The sequence below is a fragment of the Talpa europaea genome (assembly GCF_964194135.1).
Source record: "Talpa europaea genome assembly, chromosome: 4".
Taxonomy (NCBI): Eukaryota; Metazoa; Chordata; class Mammalia; order Eulipotyphla; family Talpidae; genus Talpa; species Talpa europaea.
This window is the reverse complement of record NC_140070.1, coordinates 82,474,169-82,495,695: the sequence shown is the minus strand read 5'-3', so window position 1 is coordinate 82,495,695 and position 21,527 is coordinate 82,474,169. Positions and strand designations below refer to the sequence as shown.

Here is a 21,527-nt window from a genome sequence, read left to right as displayed (position 1 = left end):
TCTGTATTTGATGTTTTTCTAATAACTGTGGAATAGGTTTCATGGAGAAGACTAATACTGTCCAAGAAGAGTTTTAAAATTTTCATTTGAAGTTACGGGCCTGCCGAATACACTCTCTGATTTAGATTAAATGTTTGCTATTCTGTATCCATTTTTCACTCCTGGTGATTCACAGTTAACTTCACTTTTAAATTATTTCTTCAATATGATATAAAACCTGAATTAGTTAACCCATATCTGAGTGAATATATTTGTCCCTTGAAATTAATCAAGACATTTTATACCAAAAGGATCAATTATTTATGAAATGGCTACTACATGTCTTCAGTCTGGCAGGATGGTTTGGTGGAGACTAAAGAATGCAACACTTTTGTTCCTCAAGAGGCTTAGTGTCTGACAGAACCATGCCTATGTTTTAAATGCAATTAAAGTAAAACAGCTGCAGCTCAGAGCCTAGGACCACATCTAAAAGCACAATATGGAACTTGAGGGCAGAAAAGTTACTGCTGAATGATAGAGAGACAGGTGGGGTCCGAGGTATTAAAAATCATTAGAATCCCAGTAGAGAACTTTGATTACATAAACTCTTTCACTGCCATCTGTAGGATACCTTGAAGAGTAAAATTTAGGTAAAATTTAAAATAGTTTATATTTTAAAATGTCACTGGTGTGTTTCTTATTAATGAAAACCTGTGTCACTCAATCAAAACATTTATCAATCTAAATTGTTTAATTGTAGAATGTGCTCCTTGACCTATATTTTAATTTGTTAGATTAACCCTCGTCTAGATGGATGTATACGAGGCTGGAATTTGATGAATCAAGGAGCTTCAGGAGTAAAGGAAATTATTCAAGAAAAACAGAATAAACATTGTTTTGTCAATGTGGAGAAGGGTTCCTACTATCCTGGTTCTGGAGTGGCTCAATTTAGCATAGATTATAGTAAGTGGTTACCATTTTATCTTTTTTCTCATTAATGACTAAATTGATTTATTGATAAAGAGTGATAACTCTCTCAATAAACTTTACTGAATACCTACTGTATATCAGGAATAACATTAGGTTTATTCAAATTGAATATATATTCTATTAAATTTTTCCCAGTACATGGAAAGAATATAGACAGTTAAATATGCTTACAAATGTGAACATACTTATGTTATTATTGGCATATAACTTGATTAATTTTGGATAAATTCAATGGACTTTTTTTATTGTTCACCAATATCTGTTTTGTTGGGTGTACTGATTAATTCATCAAAATGATTTATCTTAATTTCTAGCAATTCTATTAGATCCTTTTTAAAATATTTCCACTTCTCTGTTGAAATTTCCCATCTGTTCATACATATTGTCTACCTTTCTTTTTCTCCAAGTCTTCAACTTATTAATCCTAATTACTTTAGGATCCCTGTTTAATAGTTCCAATATCTGTGCTATATTTAAATCTGGTCATGTTGATTGTTTCTCAGCTATTTTTGTTTTTTCTTGCTTTCTTCTGTGTGTCATAATTTTGGGTTTCAACGTGGGCATCTAATATAGAACCATTGAGATGGAGATAAATAATATTTATGTCCAGAAATATGCACGCCTTTTCTTTAACTAGATGCTTAATGAGGAGGGTTGGATCAATCTAGTTAAGTTTTGCTGCAAGGCTGGGGAGGGAGAAGGATCAAAACAGGAGGGAATCTGTTCTTATGCAAGGGACTATGGTGATGGTGCACAGGTGAATTGGTGATGGGAATTTTGCAGCAACTACACCTGAAAAGAGACAGCATGCATTGTACAAAAAGAAAGAGCAATATAAAATATATATATAAATAAAAAATATAAATAAAAAATATAAAAAAATAAAAGAGTTGAGCTGCATAGGTTTTGTTGTTTCCTTTAATAATACCTTGTGCTTAGGGTAGTGGTTGGTTTGACAGGTGATTATTAATAATGGTTGATACATCCAAAGTTTTTTTTTTAAAGATTTATTTATTTATGCATACAAGAACTGGGGTACAGGCCAGATATGTGGGGGATGAGAGGATTCACCAGAGACAGAGTTGGGAAGAGAACAGGCGGATCCACTGAAATACACTGCTGAGGGGAGCAGCCAGCAAGACAGGAGAGGTCTGCTGCGCCATGTGGGTTGCTCCCTGGCCGGGCATCGAACTCATGCTGCACTGGCTGCGGGTAGCTTCACAGGTTAACCCCTTGCGCCACCAGGGAGGCCCTACATCTAAAATCTAAATTCTCAACAAATGGTGTAACATCAGGTGTCTCCCTTGGATTGGAGAGTCTTCTCACTAGATGTCTTCTTGGAGACATCTATATTTCTTCAGTTTTCTAATTAGTTAGCTGCTCTGCAGCCTCAGCTTTTTTACAGTCCAAGAAAAGTTGTGATTGTGCAGATAATTGGGCTTTTGTTGCTCTGAGGGTGGGAGCAGTGCTTTTTCCAGTTTTATACAGTCTCAGAGGAATAGAAAGTCCTGCCAGACTGACCTCAGATTTTCACCTTTATGAGTAATACTTCATGACTATCCTTGGGCAAACATCCTGTATTCTTATGTTATAAATTCTGTAGGTAAGATTCTTAGAATTAGATTGTCTTTATTAAAGATTATACAAGTGTATAATTCTTATTATTTGATCAGATCTCTTCCAAAGATGTTTTGTCTGTTAAAACTTCCACCAACAGAACAAGAAAGTTAATGCTTAAAATTTGTTTCCAATCTGAGTTGTAAAATTAAATTTTATAGTTTTAAATATTATTATCTCAATATTGACTGAATTTAAGAACTCTCCATAAGTATATTAGCTATTTGCACATCTTAATTATCTAATTGAGTTCTTTGTCTCTGGTTTAGTGGTTCATTAATTGAGCTACTGATATTTATAAATGTAGGATGAATCTGATATGCCTGCTTTAATTATTTCAAATGTTCATTTTTAGCCTAAAAAAGTATTACCACAGTTTTAAGGAAGAATCTTAGAATAGTGCTTTCTGTTTTCCTAATATATATTAATACAATGAGTTTGGCTCTGTTCTGTATGTAAAGGAGTTTTAAAAATGCTTTAATTAGGTTAATGACTGAATATAGGAAAAAAATTAAGCCCATGAGGATTGTTTAAAGGAAAAAATCCCTAAGAAGACAGTGAAAATGAGAGTTACATTGTATCTGACAAAAATTACTTTTATAAATAATTATTTCAAGGCTAGCCTGAAAATGATTTACTTTATAATCAATGCCTAATATTACATCATAATTTCTGTATTTGTGTGTTCATTTTAATTTGACTTTGTTAATATCTTGTATTAAATTTACCTATTTCAAAATAATTTATAGATATATTTTTTCTCAGGTGTGAATTAAAGAATTATAATGATAAATATAATAGCATATATGAGGCTAACTGGAAAATATCTTGTCAAAGGAAAATAATTTTCTCTGTTCACCTTCATCCTTTCAAAGCCTCCCAATAACATTGAGGCTTTTGTAATGTACTACTTCCTATTAAATGAAGGAGACTCATTCCAATTGTGAACTATTATTTTTAAAAATCAAACTACTTTGTAAACATACATTCATAAAATATTTCAGTGACTAATGTGGAAACAAAGTAATGGTAGAGACATATAGCACTTGCACTCTGGTATAATAAACAATTAAGCTAGTGATTAAGAGAAACAGGTATGACAAGACTGTTACAGAAGAGCTCCTATTTGAATTTTAAAGTTACCTGCTGACTTGAGAGTATTGCTTTACTATCAAACCATCCATAAACTCTCATATTTATTTTTCTCATTCCAACCCTTTTAGAATGAAGAGTAGTGGATTGATGGGAGCTCTACCCAAATTTCTCCTTAGAAATACTAAAAAAAAATTGTTGAATTTTCTCCTTAATATGTACTTTAAAATATGACTACTCTGAGATTTGCGTATTGGTGAAAATACAAGACAGAGGGAAGAGTTGTTAAAGAGCAAATGGAAAATTCATAATAATCTTAAAATACCACAATTCTGAATTCTATTCTAAGAACAGTAGGATGGGGTCTATTATGTGTTTCTTGCCCACATTAAACTTTAAAATTCATTTTGTTTTGACTAGGTTATATAAATCATTGAGAGTGGAGCACTAAAATTTTTAGTAATATGCAAAGATGGTTTTAATATTAGTAAGGACGGGGCCTCCCTGATGGCACAAGGGGTTAAGACACAACCTATGAAGGTGTCTGCAGCCACTGCAACATGAGTTCGATCCCCGCCCGGCCAGGGAGCAGCCCACATGGCGCAGCAGACCTCTCCTGACTTGCTCGCTGCTCCCCTCAGCAGTGTATTTCGGTCAATCTGCCTGTTCTGTTCCCCTCTCTGTCTCTGGTGAATCCTCTTACCCCCCACACTTCTGGCCTGTATCCCAGTTTTTGTATGCATAAATAAATAAATCTTTAAAATAATAATAATTATATTAGTAAGGCCATAAAAATTCCTTCTGGTGCATTTTGGTGCTCTTTTGATGTCCATTGATACACTTCTGTTTCTTTGTTTAAAACAGATAACATTTCAGACTCTGAAACTTGGCAGGTAAATGTGACCATGAATATTCGCCCATCTGCGGGTACTGGTGTTTTGTTTGCCTTGGTTTCTGGTGACACAGTGCCTTTCGCCTTGTCCTTGGTGGATTCGACCTCTGAAAAACTTCAGGTGACTATATTGTAAACCTTTATGATCTTAGATTTTTTATTTGTATAATGGGTTTAATAGCAACATTTACCTCAAAGTGCTTTTTCAAAGATTAAATGGAATGAATTAATGTGAAGTGTTTGGCACAATCTCTAGCACCTCATTAAGGACTCATGTTTATTATTATTACTTTTTGTGACTTATTCCCAAAGACTGAATCAAGAACTAAGAGGGTGAAACTGAAAAGTCTGTTGCAGACATCAAAACAAGAACCTGTGAGACTCACTCACAGGCAGTTTGGAGCCTACCCAGAGTACATAGAGATCCACCCTTACTCAGAATCCTTGCGGTATCATGGGACTTAATCTGCACCAGCAAAATAGAAGTGAATCTGATTACTACCTACTCTCAGATATTAGTGCCTAATTATAATGTTTTGTGCTTTCTGGTACTCTTAATCTTTTCTACCATGAGTAAATTAGGAAAGACTAGAGAAAACTAAAACCAATCCACTTGGTTTCTTTCTGGCAACTCTGATTTTAAATTAGGAGGAAGAACAGGAAAAACTCTTAGATTAAAGGAAACATGGAACTTATCAGATCTGTATTATTTAACTTTCCATTTAAAGGCTAATAGTTCTCTCCATGTGTCATGGGTGTTGGATTCCAGCAAGTTGCAGCAAGAAGCTTGCTTTTGTGCCAAGGGTGACTTGGGTGCTCTCTGTTGGTTTTTGAAAGAGATGTATAATTGAATAATGCCTATAGTAATAAAAAGGGGTGCTGTTTGCACTGAAAGGATGATTGGGGGTGTTGCTTTTGGTTAACCATAAGCAACCTCAAAAGACCCTGCTGAGTTTTCATCTCTAACCTATCACAGGAGTTAGTTTTTGTTTTGTTTGTATCCTTTACTGTAATACTACATTCGTGCATTGGAGAAGGTTTAGACATGCTACTGCTGTGATAATTATTTTGTCTCTTCTGTTTTTTTGTATGTGGATTCCCCTCTCAAGATGGGTATAGAGTGTTTTATAACATTATTCCACATGCTATTGATCATTCCGAAATATTTTCTCAGTTGACTATCAATAAAACTCAGTGAGTCCAAGGATATGGACATAAATACCGTAGCAACAAATTTTCTTAAATTGCTTGTATTTGCAAAATACAGACTTCATTTAACTAGATATCTTAGATTTCTTTTTTTAAAGATCTTTTTTTAAAGATTTATTTATTTATGCATACAAGAACTGGGGTACAGGCCAGAGGTGTGGGGCGTGAGAGGATTCACCAGAGACAGAGTGGGGAACAGAACAGGCAGACATACTGAAATACACTGCTGAGGGGCGCAGTGGGCGAGTCAGGAAAGGTCTGCTCGGCTTGTGGGTTGCTCCCTGGCCTGCCGGGGATCGAATTCGTGCTACAGAGGCTACAGACAGCTTCACAGGTTGTGTCTTAACCCCTGGCACCACCATGGAGGCCCTTTTTTTTTTTTTTTCAAGGTTTTGATATTTCTTTTTCTGAGTTAATAATGATATATTTTTTTCCAAATTGTGTTTACTGAGGTAAAGTAGGTTTACATCTGTATATCTGCTCTGGGGGTGTCTTGGATTTCCAAGTAAATGCTTCAGACTATCTTTCTACCATCTGGGAAGCATCACCATGCCCATCTCCTTAGTTTTGGTTTTATTTTCTCTCTTACTTTACATTTCCTCTGTATCTATATAAGCTATATGCACAGATCATTCTCAATAAGTTGACAAATTCAGTGTAATACCAGTTTGAATATTTCAAAAAAAATATATATATATATTTTTTTGAGAATCTTGTTGAAAATATTCTTTTTTTTTAAAGGTTTATTAATTTTTGCATACAAGAACTGGGGTACAGGCCAGAGGTTTGGGGTCAGGGGTGTGGTCTAGAGGATTCACCAGAGACAGAGTGGGAGCAGAACAGATGGACCGACTGAAATACACTGCTGAGCAGTGGGTGAGACAGGAGATGTCTGCTGTGCCATGTGGGCCACGCCCCTGGCCGGAGATTGAACTCATGCTGCAGTAGCTGCTGTGGACTGCTTCATAGCACTGATGCTTAATAACCCCTTGCACCACCAGGGAGGCCCCTGGAAAATATCCTGTAGCTTACTGCTGGCAATCCCAAGTTTTTTTCTTTTTCAGGGCTTCTTCACTCATTTTGCCCCAAGTCTACAGGATGGCTTTTCTCACACAAAAACCCTTTCATTCTTGCTGGCATGTGCTTGCTAAAGCACTTTAAAATTTTCCAAACTTTATCCAACAAAGAGTGATTCAACTCCTTCCTTTTTCAATGTAAGTTTTGAAGTTAGGAAGCCTTAGAAACAGAATAATACTGCCTAAACACTACTTTAGGTTCTCATTGTTAATAAAACAACTGTTGGTTTATTGAATTTTTCAGAAGCCAGAATGCACTTACATTGTAGCTAAAAATGGAGTTTGTAAAATTAATGCATATTTAAATACTATGATTGTAATTGTAGTTGATACTTTTTTTTTTCCATCGAAACTTGGAGACTCTCGTATATTTCTTTTTCTTCATTGAAATTTAGTTGTTGAATTTAAAAAACTCACTTAAGAGTTTTAAGTGAGCTTAAGTGACTTTAGTGAAAAGTCACTCTTAAGTGGCATTGCCATTAGTACTTGCTTATATTAAGTCTGTTCTCCTTTTCAGGATATTCTGGTATCTGTTAAAAATGTGGTAGTAGCTCGAGTACAAGCCTTAAGTCTGTGTTCCAGCCAACAAACCCATTTGGAATTCAGAGTCAACAGAAACAATCTGGAGTTGTGGACTCCATTTGAAAAAGATATTATCTATTCAGAAGACCTTCAAAAAGAGCTTGCTATCCTGGACAGAGCAATGAAAGAAACAGTGACGACTTACCTAGGAGGCATTCCCGGTAACTACTTACTTTTTTCTTCGGTTTTGAAAAGTACATTTTTAATCAAATTTATATAAATTACTTTAGTAAAATGCATCAGAAAAGAAGACAAAATTTCAGTATTTTTGCCGGGGGCTTGCATCAACATTTTATTGGTACTTTTTATCTATTATTTTGTTAATGGTGAAATAAAAATAATCAACTTTTCTGCATTTGATTCTCCTAACCAGAAAGATTTGCTATTTTACTTCATCCTCATAATTGCCTTGTGAGTTCAAGATTCAGTCTTCAGTTCATCCATCATGAACCCAATATTTATTAAGAACATACATTTCAAGAACAAGGGACATAGTAATAAACAAATACATATGAACCCTGGTGTTAGGATTTTACAATCTGGTGAAAGAGACAGACATTAAACAACTGATGAATAAGATATCAAAATAATTAACATTGTGCTAACTTGTATAAAGGAGAAATGTGGGTTGCTTTTAGAGCCTAAAATGAGGACTTGATCTGGTTGCGGCAAGAACTCTCTGACAACGAGCATAATATATAAATCTAATGTTTGAAGCATTAAACAATAATGGGTAATAGGAGTGGAGATTGGAGTTTGTATGCAAGTACATTGGTCCATATGTGGGCAAAATGGTAAGGGTTGACACACTTGAAGAATATGTAGAAGAAGATGAGTGTTTTATAAGCATATTGAACAAGAAGAATGGGAGTGCAAGAAAAGGCTGTGAACTGGGAGACAGAAGGATTTGTAGACCTAGTTTATGGTCCTGAATTCTATTATGAGAGACATGAAAATCATTAATAATTTTATACAAGGAAGTGATAAATCAATGTTATAATTAAAAAAAAAACTTCCATGATGGACAGAGATGGACAGGTGAGTTGGGGGTTACTGATGCAGTCCAGGTGAAGAATCAGTAATAACAGTAGAGAGAAATGATAATACCATCAGCGGGAGCATAATAAGCAGTCTGGGCATTGTTCAGAGGACTTTGAATCTATCAACTCATTTAATTTTCAAAATAGTCCCATGAGGTAGTTATTATTAATAGGATTTAATTATTGAAAGACAGGTATAAGGATGATTCTTAAGTATCTGGTGTGAATAGTTGGTGGAGATTACATTTTCTAAGATGGGGAAACTGTGGGAAAAGGAGGTTCATCTTTAACTTAATATTGGAAAATATGAAATTATCCAGACATGAAAGAGTTTCTTACAAAAATGCCTTGAGCCCATAGGAAAGTGTGGACTTTTCTCACTATATTGGTAAGTTAGAGGTGAAAATTTTGAGGTATATATTTTTGCATAAGGGATTGAGGAAGAAGAATAAAGACTGAAGAATATCCATTGGGAATTAAACTTCATGGACAGCAGATGCCAGAAAAGGAAGCAAGTAGAGAAACGGATGTTTTTAAGAGGAATCATGGTTATTTGGAATCCAAGGGTGCTCCTAAGTATTAGGTTTGGTTAAAGGGAATGAAAGTGTAGGAAGCCTCAATGGCTCTAAACTATTCACTGATTCATTATTAAAAAGTTACATTTTTAGACATCAAACTTTGCATAAATGTAAATCTCTTATCATTACCTATCTTTATATGCTCACCCAAGAAATATTTCTTTGGAAAATATGGAAATCTGCTTTTATTCTGGCAATAAATAAAATAAATATTCATTATGGCATTTAAAGATTTCTAAGTAGTTATAATTTAGAGTTGAAAGAATAATTCAATGATGCTTAGACTGTTACTCAAATTTAAAGACAATAATAAAGTAGAACACCACAGGTAAGAACATGCGCTTTTCTACTCTTAAGTGTATAATGTGTTTATTTACTCTAGGCTTGGATGGAATTGATTGTGTTTATGATCAGAGGAACTCACAATATGCTGAACTCAATGCCAAGCACATGCCTTATACACATAAGTCACTTAGTATAAACTTAGTGAATAGAATTACATTGCTTATTTTTCCTGGAAATTAGAATTTGGTTGAAAATGGGAAGTCTGGATAATTCCTCAACAGTAAGAAAATAAAATGCTAATATTTTAATGTTCTGCTTTTCAGATGTTCCATTCAGTGCTGTCCCAGTGAATGCCTTCTATAATGGCTGTATGGAAGTAAACATCAATGGTATTCAGTTGGATCTGGATGAAGCCGATGCTAAACATAATGATATTAGAGCTCACTCATGTCCATCACTTTGGAAAGACACACAGAATCATTAAGGCATCCTTTTCAGCTGATAATATCTTTTTTCCTGTGTGTAATTATGCTTATGTTTCAATAATAGATGGAGGGTTTTACCTACCATGTGTACACCTTGATTATTTTGTGATGCTTTGACCTTCCTGGAATTTTAAAAAGGTTCTTTAAGAAAACAAAATTCTCTTGTGATATAAAACACATTAAAAAAATCTTATCTGTTTCTGTCTAGAAATTAAATAATGAAACCGACAAAGCATTTTAATTTGAATTCTTCTGCTACAAATGACATTTTTTCATTTTGTAAAAGTAAAGTGTAATTTTTATTATCATAAACTAGTGTTTGAATATCTATTTTTCTGGGAAGGTAAGGAAGTAAACCCAAACAAAAATGCTATGACTAAATACTATTTATCATAGTAGATATGACTTTAATTGATTTTTTTTTTCCCGAAAGAAAGCAGACGACACAGTGGCTTATTATTATGAATTGAGCGGAAGGCCTTAAAACTTTGTTCTAAAACAGTTTCTCAGGAGATCAGCTTTAACCTCATTTTTCTTCTACCTGACTTCACATCTAACCGGTAGTTTTAATGAATTAGAAAACAAGTGGAACAAATTTTCATGAGTCTTGCTGAATCTTGAATCTTGCTGGTTAGCATGTGGGTTCAATGAGGATGAGGTAGTGGATTACATCAGAGTGGGTGTGGAAACCTAAATAGTTTAAATTTGGCTGTGTTGGTCACACAATCTCTAGATTAGAAAAGGCAGCATTTAATGATCTAAAGAAAAATTAGTAATGTGGAAGTCCATAGTTTTTTGACCTCAACTTTAACTGTCAGAGTTGCCAGAATGTAATTATTGAAAGACAAAATGATCTTTGAAACTAGAGCAGTGTGTAATCCAAGGATATCTACAAAAGGACACATTTAACACTGTCTTTATAAGAAAGAAGGAAGTAATATTGCCACATACTTGTTGGCAGTGCATTTTGAGTGGGAGTTTTATCACTCCCAAACCTATAATTCACATTAGAAATGCATCATGTTTCATTCACAGTTTTAGATAATAAACATTTCCCGCCCTCCAATTTAGGTATTTTACATCTTGTAAAGAACAATGAATTGGTGTTTGTTTTCAAAGTTTATATAATATTTATATTCTATCATCTCTTTATTTTTTTTTTTTAAGATTTATTTTTATTTCTTTATACAAGCACTGGGTACAGTCAGAAGCGCGGGAGGGTGAGAGAATTCACCAGAACCAGAGCAGGGAGCAGAGCAGGCAGACTGAAGTACACTGCTGATAGGAGCAGCGGGCGGCAGGAGAGGTTTGCGCACCATGTGGGGCCCTCCTCCAGTGGCCGGGGAGCAGCCGGGGATTGAACCGGCACTGCAGAGGCTGCGGGCAGCTTCGCAACCCAGCACTCAACCGCTGCGCCACCGGGGAGGCCCTCTATCATCTCTTTAAACAGAATATAAAATTACATATTTTACATGGAAAGTCTTCAGGCAATACAGTAGTTCTTTAGTTGAAAGACAGATAAAGCTTAATTAAATATTTGATGAAATGTTATGGTTGGGCTGTAGACTTGAGTTCAGAAAGAGAAGAAAAGCAGAAGTAAGAAGGATTGGGTTTTTGACACACGCCAGAATTTTGGCATCTTACTGGGTGAAATTTCTCTCCTAGTTACCACCATGTACTGTGGGTAATTACTATCAGCAGGTAACTATTGTTAATTATGTTGGAGTGAATATGAAATAAAAGAAATAATGAAAGTATATCAAAATGAAAAAAAGGAAGGAAAGGAAAATAGGTTTCCTTTGGGGAAGAGTTTTCTGATTCTCAATAAACTATGCCCAGTTCGCATCAGCAACAGAAATGTTCCCAAATGTGTGAACTTCATAGAGGTTCCAGAGATTCATTTATAAATTTCATCTGTTTTACATGTACTTGGTGGGGTGGGAGGTGGGGGTGGAGGAATGTATCTAGACCAGCAGCTAAGAATCTTTCATTTGGGCTTTTATTTTGATCTTTGCCAGCAAATATAGATTCTTATTTTTAAAGAGTTGTTATATGAAAGCCCAATAGGATATTTGGTGCTATTGGAACTTTGTGTGAGAAAAAAAAAATATCCGACTGATATAATTATTACAAAAGTCCCTTAGAAGTTTTCATTTGTAAAACTGGATTATGGTTCAGTAAAAATAATAATTTGTGAGAAAAAGAGTCAGTCACCTCAGATTTGCTCTCTGAAATTATTCTCCAGTCTCTATTCCCATATGTGAAGCTTAGATACAACTTCAGTTTTGTTTTGTTTTGTTTTGTTTTTTCATTCTGGAACTGGAATTATTGCTAGAGAGAGGTGTTTTATTTGGTTTTTTACATTTGTTTCACAATTGCCTTATTTCATTGGGAATTTCCTTAAGTCTAATTTCTGTGGTCAGTTTGGACAAGACTGGGATATTGAAATAATTTTACTTTAGTTTTCTTGATATTGCTATAAGTAATATGGGTTCTGGAGAAGACAGCTACTAGAGGGTCTAGGGACAAGTGTAATAAATTTCTATTTAATTCTTTCAGAAAAAATTAATTATCTGTCAAGCAACTACTCTGTGCATGTGGAGCCAAAGGTCATAGTATGTATTAAGATCTAAGCTCAACTGAATAAGAACAATACTCAAGGCAACTTGTGGTAGGCTTCAAACTCCTGTTCTATGGAGTTGCAAAGCAGGTCCTTTCAGTTTATTGAAGAAATCAAAGCAGTGTAATCATTGCTCTTATATTGAATCGTTTGTTCCTTACAAAGGAAAAATGATATAACAGTAATCTTGTACATGGGTTGCTTCAAGTTTTCACAGAGAATTTATATTCGTATATTAGAACTTTTCCTAAGAAAAAGGTCCTCTTTTTTAGGAAAGAGGTCTTGATCAGAGGTTGATATAACAATATACTTTGGTCCAGTCTTAGCTTGTGGCTATCTTATATTCATACTTGCAGGTTGTGAAGGGAGAGGCAGTTATAAGTCAGCATCTTACGAGATTTTTGGGTCCATATCAATATAAAGAATGCAAGGTCAGATTACCAAATCAGGTTGACAGTGAGAAAAGATTGAGACAAGTTGTGAACTTCAGAGGGTCAGATAAAGGGGAATTGAGTGTGAAGAGATTTAGAGAAAGAAGTAGTCCATTAAAGCTGAGAGGCTTTTCCTAGGCCACCATTAGCTACTTCTGCAATACTTTGGACTTGCCATACTATAGCAATTACCTTGTGGATACCAAGAGCAGCTAGTGAACTTGAAGACTCATTTCTACTATCTCATGTATCATCACAAGTCCACTCCAAACATAATCTTAATTCTATAAGACATAGTTTAATTGAAATTACAGTTTATTGGTGAGAAATCCTCTTCCCTGCTAAAGTTCTAATGATGGAGTCTGAAATCTTATTCTGTACCTGGGTCACCATAGAAAAACTACTGAATAGAATTGAGAGCCCAGAAATCAACCCACACCCATATGGGCAATCTATGACAAAAGAGCCAAAAATATACAATAGAGAAAGAAAATCTCTACAATAAATGGTGATGGTAAAATTGGACAGCCGCATGCAAAAGAATTAATCTAGACTACTATCTCATACCATATGCAAAAGCTTACTCAAAATAAATAAAAGACTTGGATGTAAGTCCTAAAGTTATAAAATGCACAGAAGAAAACATAGGAAAAACACTCCATGTTACAGGTTTTCAATGATGTCTTTGTGAATTTATCTCCAACAGCAAGAAAAACAGAAGACAATATAAACAATTGGGATTACATCAAACTAGAAAACTGCACAGCAAAAGAAACTATCACTAAAACAAAAAGACACCCTCCTGAATGGGAGAAAACATTTGTACACCATACATCTCATAAAGGGCTAATATCCAAGATCTACAAAGGACTCATACAATGCAACAAAAAGAAAATAACCCGATCAAAAATGGGCAGGAGAACTAAATAGGCAGATCTCCAGAGAAGACATACAGGTGGTCAACAGACACACCAAAAAATGTCATCATCGCTCATCACCAGGGAAAAGCAAATCAAAAGCAGAATGAAGTTTCTTCAAATATTAAAAATTAATCTACCATGTGAATACAAAAACACAAATTTGAAGGGATATCTATATATATATATATATATATATTGTAGCACTATTTACAATGATCAAATTATGGAAGCAACCTAAGTGTCTAAGAACAGATGACTGAAAAAGGAAGATGTGGTATATGTACACATCAAAACACTACTCAACTATAAAAAATGATAAACTCTTTCATTTGGAACATGGATGAAACCAGAGGGGGATTATGTTAAGGCAAATAGGAGGATAATGACAAATAATGGATGGTGTCATTTATATATGGAATAGAGGGAAATAAAACAATGAGATAAAGCTAAACCAGTTAAGAAGCCCTAGAAATAAGACTATAGAATCTGACCCTGTGGCAATCAGAGAGAAGAAAGAGGAGTCACAACAAAGTGGGGACCGAGCACAATAGACTATGGTGGAGGACTATGGGTGTTTTGGCAGTTGGTGTGGGGGAGTAGTAGCACATGATGGAGGAGATTCTGTACCTCTAAATCACAATGTTGTAAACCAGTGTTACTCAATGAAAAATAAATTAATAGAAACCTTAGTTCACACTGAAAATATAGTCATTTATTGTTCCTTAAGTAGTTTCCTTTATTTTTCTTTCTCTACCATCAGTACTTCAGTTTCATTATCCTTTAACTAAAACCCTTGAGCTGGATGTAATTTGAAATTAGTTATTTTCAAATGTTAGTAGAGTAATATGTTACATATAATGCATATTTCTTAACACTACCAGGAATATCTCCGTTATATTTAAATTTGTTAATTTGATTGAACTAGAGAACAGTATAAGAGCTACTAACTTATTTAAAAATATATTGAGTTAACTCATATAAACAGGCAAAGCTATGACACATTGAACTAAGTATATTTTTTCACCACAAATATACTCAGGAGAAAAAAAATGGTTATTTACACAATAAATAAATAAATAAACAAATAACTTTTCTGTCAATTCAGGTAAGGTTTTGCTACCAGAAGACTTAAGTTCGGGTGACTGAATGCATTATCAAAAAACAAATATTTAAGAACTTTTTTTTTTTTTTTACTTTTGTTTCCTTTTATTTTACGTTGAACTTATTCCCTTCCCATAAGTTTTCGTTTCTTCAGTTTCTTCTGCGATATCTTTTTCTTCTGTGCCACCTCCTCTTCTGGTTTAGGAACAATCTGCTCTTTTTCATTAAGGATCATCTCAGTGTGGCAGGGGGAGCTCATGTAAGGGTTAATACGACCATGAGCTCTGTAAGTTCTGCAACGCATCTTAGGGGCTTTGTTCACTTGGATGTGCTCAATGACCAGAGAATCTACATCTAAACCCTTAAGCTCGCCATTACTCTCTGCATTTTTAAGCATGTGCAGTAAAAATTCAGCACTCTTTTTGGGCCACCGACCTTGCGTCCAACCCCACTGTTTGGTCTGGGCACACCTGCCAACGCCACCGTTGTAACGACGGAATGGCACGCACTGCTTCTGTAGAGTGACATCCTTCAGATACTTGGTGGCTTTTCAGATATGCATACCCTTGATGGTCTGGGCAGTTTCACGAGTGTTCTTAAAATGAACACGGAGATTTGAACCTCTTGATTTGCATGACTTTGTAGGGTTTTCTGGGTCAAGTGAGTAGCCAACCATTTTCAGAGATCACTAAGGCCGCATACAGGAAGAGCTTTCAGAACTTTTTTTGATTTGTTTCTGAATAAATGAATATTAATGATGATGATAACAATATTAAAACACCTTTATTGGAATCCACTAGTCACTCAATTATTCTCTATTAAACATTTTAGGTACATGATAATAATAACAAACGTGCTTGCTATATAGTAAAATTTCCTCATTTTATAAATAAGAAAGGCAAAAAGTGTTACCATAATTGTTAAAATTACCTAGACTGGATTTCCACAGTCCATTTTAGGGTCTCTCTTCCTTTCCCCCTCATCTACTATAATATAAATACTATTATTTTTGTTGTTATTGTAATTTTGCTCTTTAGGAAACTGAGATACCAAGAGGTTCAGTGGCTTGCCTAATGTCACACAACTAGAGAGTCATGGAATAAAAACGCAGGAAGTTTGACTAGGGCAAGTATACACTTTACCAGTATATCTTCTACAACATGATTATTTTCTTTAAAAAAGAGGACAAAGAGGAATTAAAGCATTGAGATAATGGGAGCTGTGAAGGTAGGAAAATGGAGATATTTGTTGCGTTTTCTCAGCACCTAAGGAAAACAGGAAGTAACATGATTTACACAGATGTCTTAAACTGAAAACACTTTCTAAAATTTAAGAGAAATTCATAATTACACTACTTACATGAAAGACACAATGTCTTAACATAAGATTTTTAATGTTCTGAAATTGACTCTGATCAAGAACAAAATAGTAAACTGAAGTTCTGTGAAGGCATGTGGAAATGAATTAACATCACAATTATGTATCTTACTTGGCACAGAATGGAATGATTAGTTAGCAGTGGCTAACTGCACATCACAAGTTACTTTAAAAAAATTATGCAGACATATAGAGTGTATGTATGTGTGTGTATTTGTGTGTATTTGGTGTGTCTCAAATTTAACTACCTATATTGTGCAATAAAATGTTTTTATTTCATTTCCATGGGTTTATATGTGTATGTCATATAAGTGTGATTTGCATCTTTAAAGAAAAGTTTAAAGGCCACGGTCTTGGCTTAGACTATTCATGGTTATTATAAGTTGTCTCAGCTGGGATCTTGTCAAATCTCCATAAATAATAATATCAGACTGAAGACATAGAGCTTGGAATGTAGCATTTTAAGCTGTTGATTAAAAGGAGACGCTCGTGCCTTAGATTTCAGGAACAGAAGTGGAAAGGAAGTCCTTTAATAGTTAAAGGAAGTTTATATTGTGCTGAGATGAAGGGGCATCTGGTTACTGCAGAGGTGGGACTGCAGGAAAGTGCATAAAGGCCTTTCTTACGAAGCATGAAACCCATCTGATCTGAAAAGCAAGAGATTCCTCTTCACCCTGCCCCATGCACCCTGAGGGTAGACACGTGGTAGTGCTGGTGTAATTACTAATAGTTTATACTTCCTCTTTTCAAAAATGTTCTGGTTTGATGATAAATTATGTGTCCAAACTTTCCATATGTAAGGAAAATTTTTCTCTGGCCTAGAAAGAAGTATTTTTAGGGAGGGCTGTGAACCAAAGACATTTTATCCTTTTATTCAAATTATTATTTCCTCATGCTTCTCTTTCTCCTGGCAAATGTTCTGAGACATACTTTTCAGAGGAAACTCTACATTTTCAAATCCAGGAGTGTCAACAAAAATGTGAATGGTGTTTCTTAGCCAAAGCTCACAGACTTGGTGATTCCCACCTGATTCTCATTTAAATGAGTTCCCAATTAAAACATGGGAAATTTTATATTTCATTTGAAGCTATTTTAAATTAATATATATAAAGTATATGTGTATGTATAAATATAATGTTGACATGCTCTGCATCATCTTGGAGGTCAAAATAAGATACTATGCATAAGGTATTTCTGTTTTCAAGGTAAATTTTAGCAGTACCCCAAAGGTTTTCTTAATACATGGATTCTGTACTCATGAGAACCCGGAGACAAAAATGGCATCATCGGGCACCAAAAAAGTGAGTGTTTTTCTGTCATCCAAACAGAGGTACTTCATGAAAGAACTGAGAAATCACACAATGCATGAGGGGCATCTGGCCACACTCCCAAGTCCTACCCTCAGCAGCGAGCGCCATGCTCAGAGGCCAATCACTGGTACAGTTTCAACAGAACAGTGTCACCTGACATGTTTAATTAATGCTGTTTATGTCAACTTTGAAGATTTTACAGGGTTTGGTGGATATTAAAGTTGTATAATACTATCGGCATGCAGAATTTAATTAGTGTTCTGTTTATTTCTAATTAAACACTGAGGCCTCAAAAAGTTTTTGCTCTTCAGAGGTGCTTAGATTACTAAAGTTTGATATTCATAAGACTGTATAACACCATGCTTGAAACAAAGATTGTTTTTTTTCACAAATGAGGAATCAGAACAACCAGACTTTCTGGCATATTGGCTTCACAAGCCAATTTAGCAAAATGAATGTAGCAAAATGAATTGCCACTTACATGAACCAACACAGGCAGCTGTCCTCATTGGTGCTTCTGCCTGCTTCTCCTGGCTAGTCCCATTGTCTTCTCAGACCTTATTCATCTATTCATCAACTACTGTTAAACACATTTGGGTTCTCCAGCACTATTTCCTCCCTTTACTTTTACACACAGTATTAACACTTCAGTTTCAGTGATAACTCAGAGAACTTTTAGGAAGAGAAAGAATTAAGTAAAATAATCAGTATGTAATGCTTGGATAGGAGTCTACTAGATTTATGTTTATGTTATTGACTTATGTAACAGTGTTCTGATATCTATTCTTTTTATGCCTACCCACATTATACAAGGATGTCTTCCACAGAACTGCTAAAAGGTTAACAGGCAATCTTGAGTACAAGGTTATATAGATTTATGTAATAGGAGAAAGGACTGTAGGCCACCTTTGATTCCAAATTACAAATAATATCCAATGCTTTTAAAATTCAGTACAAATCATTTCAATGCATTACATTTATTCATAGCCTATTTCTGAAACTAGTGGCTATTCACTTTGCTGATGACAGAGAGAAGTAAGTTGGTAAGCAACCTAAATTTTTATAAGGCTATTTTGAAAGTACTCAGTGCTACTGAAAATGCTATCAATTGCTCCTTGCTTTTCCATTGACATTACAAGTTTGCTCCCAGTTTCTATTCCTCAGCATCTTCAGTACTTTTCTTTTTTTATGAATTAATTTATTTTATATAATTCTTACATCATTTTTCATTTTTGCATAATGTATGCATTTTCATTTTGGTTATATTCCCCATACAATTCCCATCCCCTTTTTCTGACCCCAATCCCTCTTCTCATCCCCCCGCCCTCCACTGTAGTGTGTCTCTGGTCTATAGTTGCTTGTTGATTTTGATTTTTACTTTATTGCAATTAGTCTTTTTCCTGGTCCCTTATTTAGGTTTTCTAAATTCCTGCTGTGAGTGAGACATCTGGTACTTTTCTTTTTCTTTCTGGCTTATTTCGCTGAGCATGATCCCTTCCAGCTCCATCCATGTTGCTGCAAATTGCATGGGTTTATCTTTTTTGATTGCTGAGTAATATTCCAGCATCGGCAATACTTTTCATGGGAGATTTCTGGGTAATACCAACACAATAAATACTTTGTTCAAAACATGCCCTCAGTGTAGGAGAGTTCCTTTTTCACTACATCCTTGCCAACATTTGTGGTTGCTTCTTTTTTTGTGCCATTGATATGTGTCATTCTTACTGGTGTAAGGTGGTATCTCAATGTGGTTTTAATTTGCATTTCCCTGATTATAAATATAGGGGAACCAAATAAGACATCAATGTAAAAAAATAATAACAGTACAAAACAAAACAATTGCAAAAACAGACAATTATAAATCAGAGACACACTGCAGGGGAGGAGGAGAAAGAGGGATCAGAGGGAGGGAGAGAGGAGCACAGGGGACTGAGGTGATGGTGCACGGGTGCAGTGGTGAAGGAAACTCTATGGGGACTACACCTGAGGGATGGGGGGGAAGCAAATATTGTTTAAAAATGGACAATGCTGTAAAAAAATTTTAAAAAATGTAATATAGGGCCTTCCTGGTGGCGCAGGCAGTTGAGTACCGCACTGTGAAGCTGTCCGCAGCCTCTGCAGTGCAGGTTCGATATCCCAGCTAGCTGGGGAGAATCCCACATGGCGAAGCAGACCTCTCCTGTCTCGCTCGCTTCTCCCCTCAGCAGTGTATTTCAGTCAATTTGCCTGTTTTGCTCCCCGCTTTGACTCAGGTGAATCCTCTCGCCCTCCTGTGCATCTGGCCTGTATCCCAGTTCTTGTATAAATAAATAAATCTTTAAAAAAATAATATAACAAAATAAAATAAAATACAATAGTCTACTGTAAAAAAAAAAAATGAAAACATGCCCTCAAATATTTCAAAGGCTTTGTCTTCCTTTTGATGATCTGTGAACAGGAAGTTGTACACAAGTGGAAAACTGAGTGATGGAGCACAGGGGAAAGCCCATAGATAACCTTGAGTTTTCCTATAATCTACATCCTGCGAGACAGCCTAGTGTAGGGAGAAGGGCCTTATATTTGGAGGGGTTTGAATGTTGTCTCCATCCTTTCGTTACCAGTGAGCATAGAAAAGGTATGAAAGCACCGAACTTGGGTTTTCTTTCACAAATGGTCACAATGTTCACTCCTGGAGTTATTTTGATCAAGAAAGATAACCTGGGGGCCTCCCTGGTGGCACAAGAGGTTAAGATGCAACCTATGAAGCTATGCGCAGCCACTGCACCATGAGTTCTACCCTGGCCAGGGAGCTACCCACATGGCACAGCAGACTCTCCTGTCTTGCCCACTGCTCCCCGTAGCAGTGTACTTTGGTCAGTCTGCCTGTTCTGTTCTACAATCTGTCTCTGGTGAATCCTCTCACCCTCCACATCTCTGGCCTGTACCCCAGTACTTGCATGCATAAATAAATAAATCTTCAAACAAAAAATAAAGATAACATGCATCAAATTTGATCAAATATTTAATGCTCCAAAAATGACAACTGTTTCATTATAACTATTGCTAATAATGAAATGGGCTCTCAATAGCCATATTATCATTTTTCAGTAATCATGGGAAAGTCTAATCGAATGGCATATCAACTATTTAGATTAGGCTTCATGGAGCTATGCTGGGAATATAATGACATTCAACAAGGTGAGTTGTCAAATATACTTTGTGATTAACCTACACAGAATAAATGAACTTTTTCAACTTACAGTATTTGATGACTACAGATTTTAACTTGAGAAAACAAACCAATAAGTACAATCCAAAAATTAGCAAATCATTAATCTTTCACATTAACACAGTATATGTGACCGGATTAAAAAGATCCAGTCTTTAGACATAGGTTAGGTATAAAGTGAAAAAGTACTTAATGAAATGAAGGTAAAGAAAAAAAATTCTTCCTGGGACATTCATATATACTTGCAAAACAAAAAAAGTTAATACACTGGCTGCAGCTTAAATGCACAGAAAGTAGCAAGCTTTACAAAAGGATCAGCTTCAGCAGAATTTTGCATTTCTACATTGAAATTGTATTTTTTTAAAGATTTATTTATTTATGCATAAAAGAACTGGGGTACAGGCCAGAGATGCAAGGGGTAAGAGGATTTACCAGACAGAGTGGGGAACAGAACAGGCAGATTGACCGAAATACACTGCTGAGGGGAGCAGTGGGCGAGTCAGGAGAGGTCTGCTGCACCATGTGGGTAGCTCTCTGTCCGGGGATAGAACTTGTACTGCAGAGGCTGTGGAAGCCTCATAGGTTGCATCTTAAACCCTTGTGCCACCAGGGAGGCCCCAGATTGTATTTTTTTTTAAAGCAAATTTCCAAATAGATAAAATCTTTTGAAGCAAACTGCACATTTTTCATTAATAGTTGGAAAAATGTTTGAACCCTAAGTAAAGAAAATATATG

General features: G+C 35.4%; 1 protein-coding gene and 1 pseudogene across 2 annotated transcripts in view; one reads left to right on the top strand and one right to left on the bottom strand.

Moving 5' to 3' along the window:
- PROS1 (protein S) overlaps positions 1–9,824 on the top strand; it is a gene marked incomplete at its 3' end in the record, with an annotated part of 52,591 nt that extends 42,767 nt beyond the window's left edge. Inside the window, exons 12-15 of the mRNA XM_084232639.1 lie at positions 774–942; positions 4,543–4,691; positions 7,373–7,598; positions 9,664–9,824. Of these exons, the coding sequence (XP_084088765.1) occupies positions 774–942; positions 4,543–4,691; positions 7,373–7,598; positions 9,664–9,824 (705 nt within the window). The remainder of the gene's footprint in view (positions 1–773; positions 943–4,542; positions 4,692–7,372; positions 7,599–9,663) is intronic.
- Positions 9,825–14,957: 5,133 nt separating this feature from the next.
- On the bottom strand, positions 14,958–15,573 carry LOC311169931 (large ribosomal subunit protein uL22-like; annotated as a pseudogene). The gene has a single exon. The product of its transcript is annotated as a large ribosomal subunit protein uL22-like (transcript).
- Positions 15,574–21,527: the final 5,954 nt, after the last annotated feature.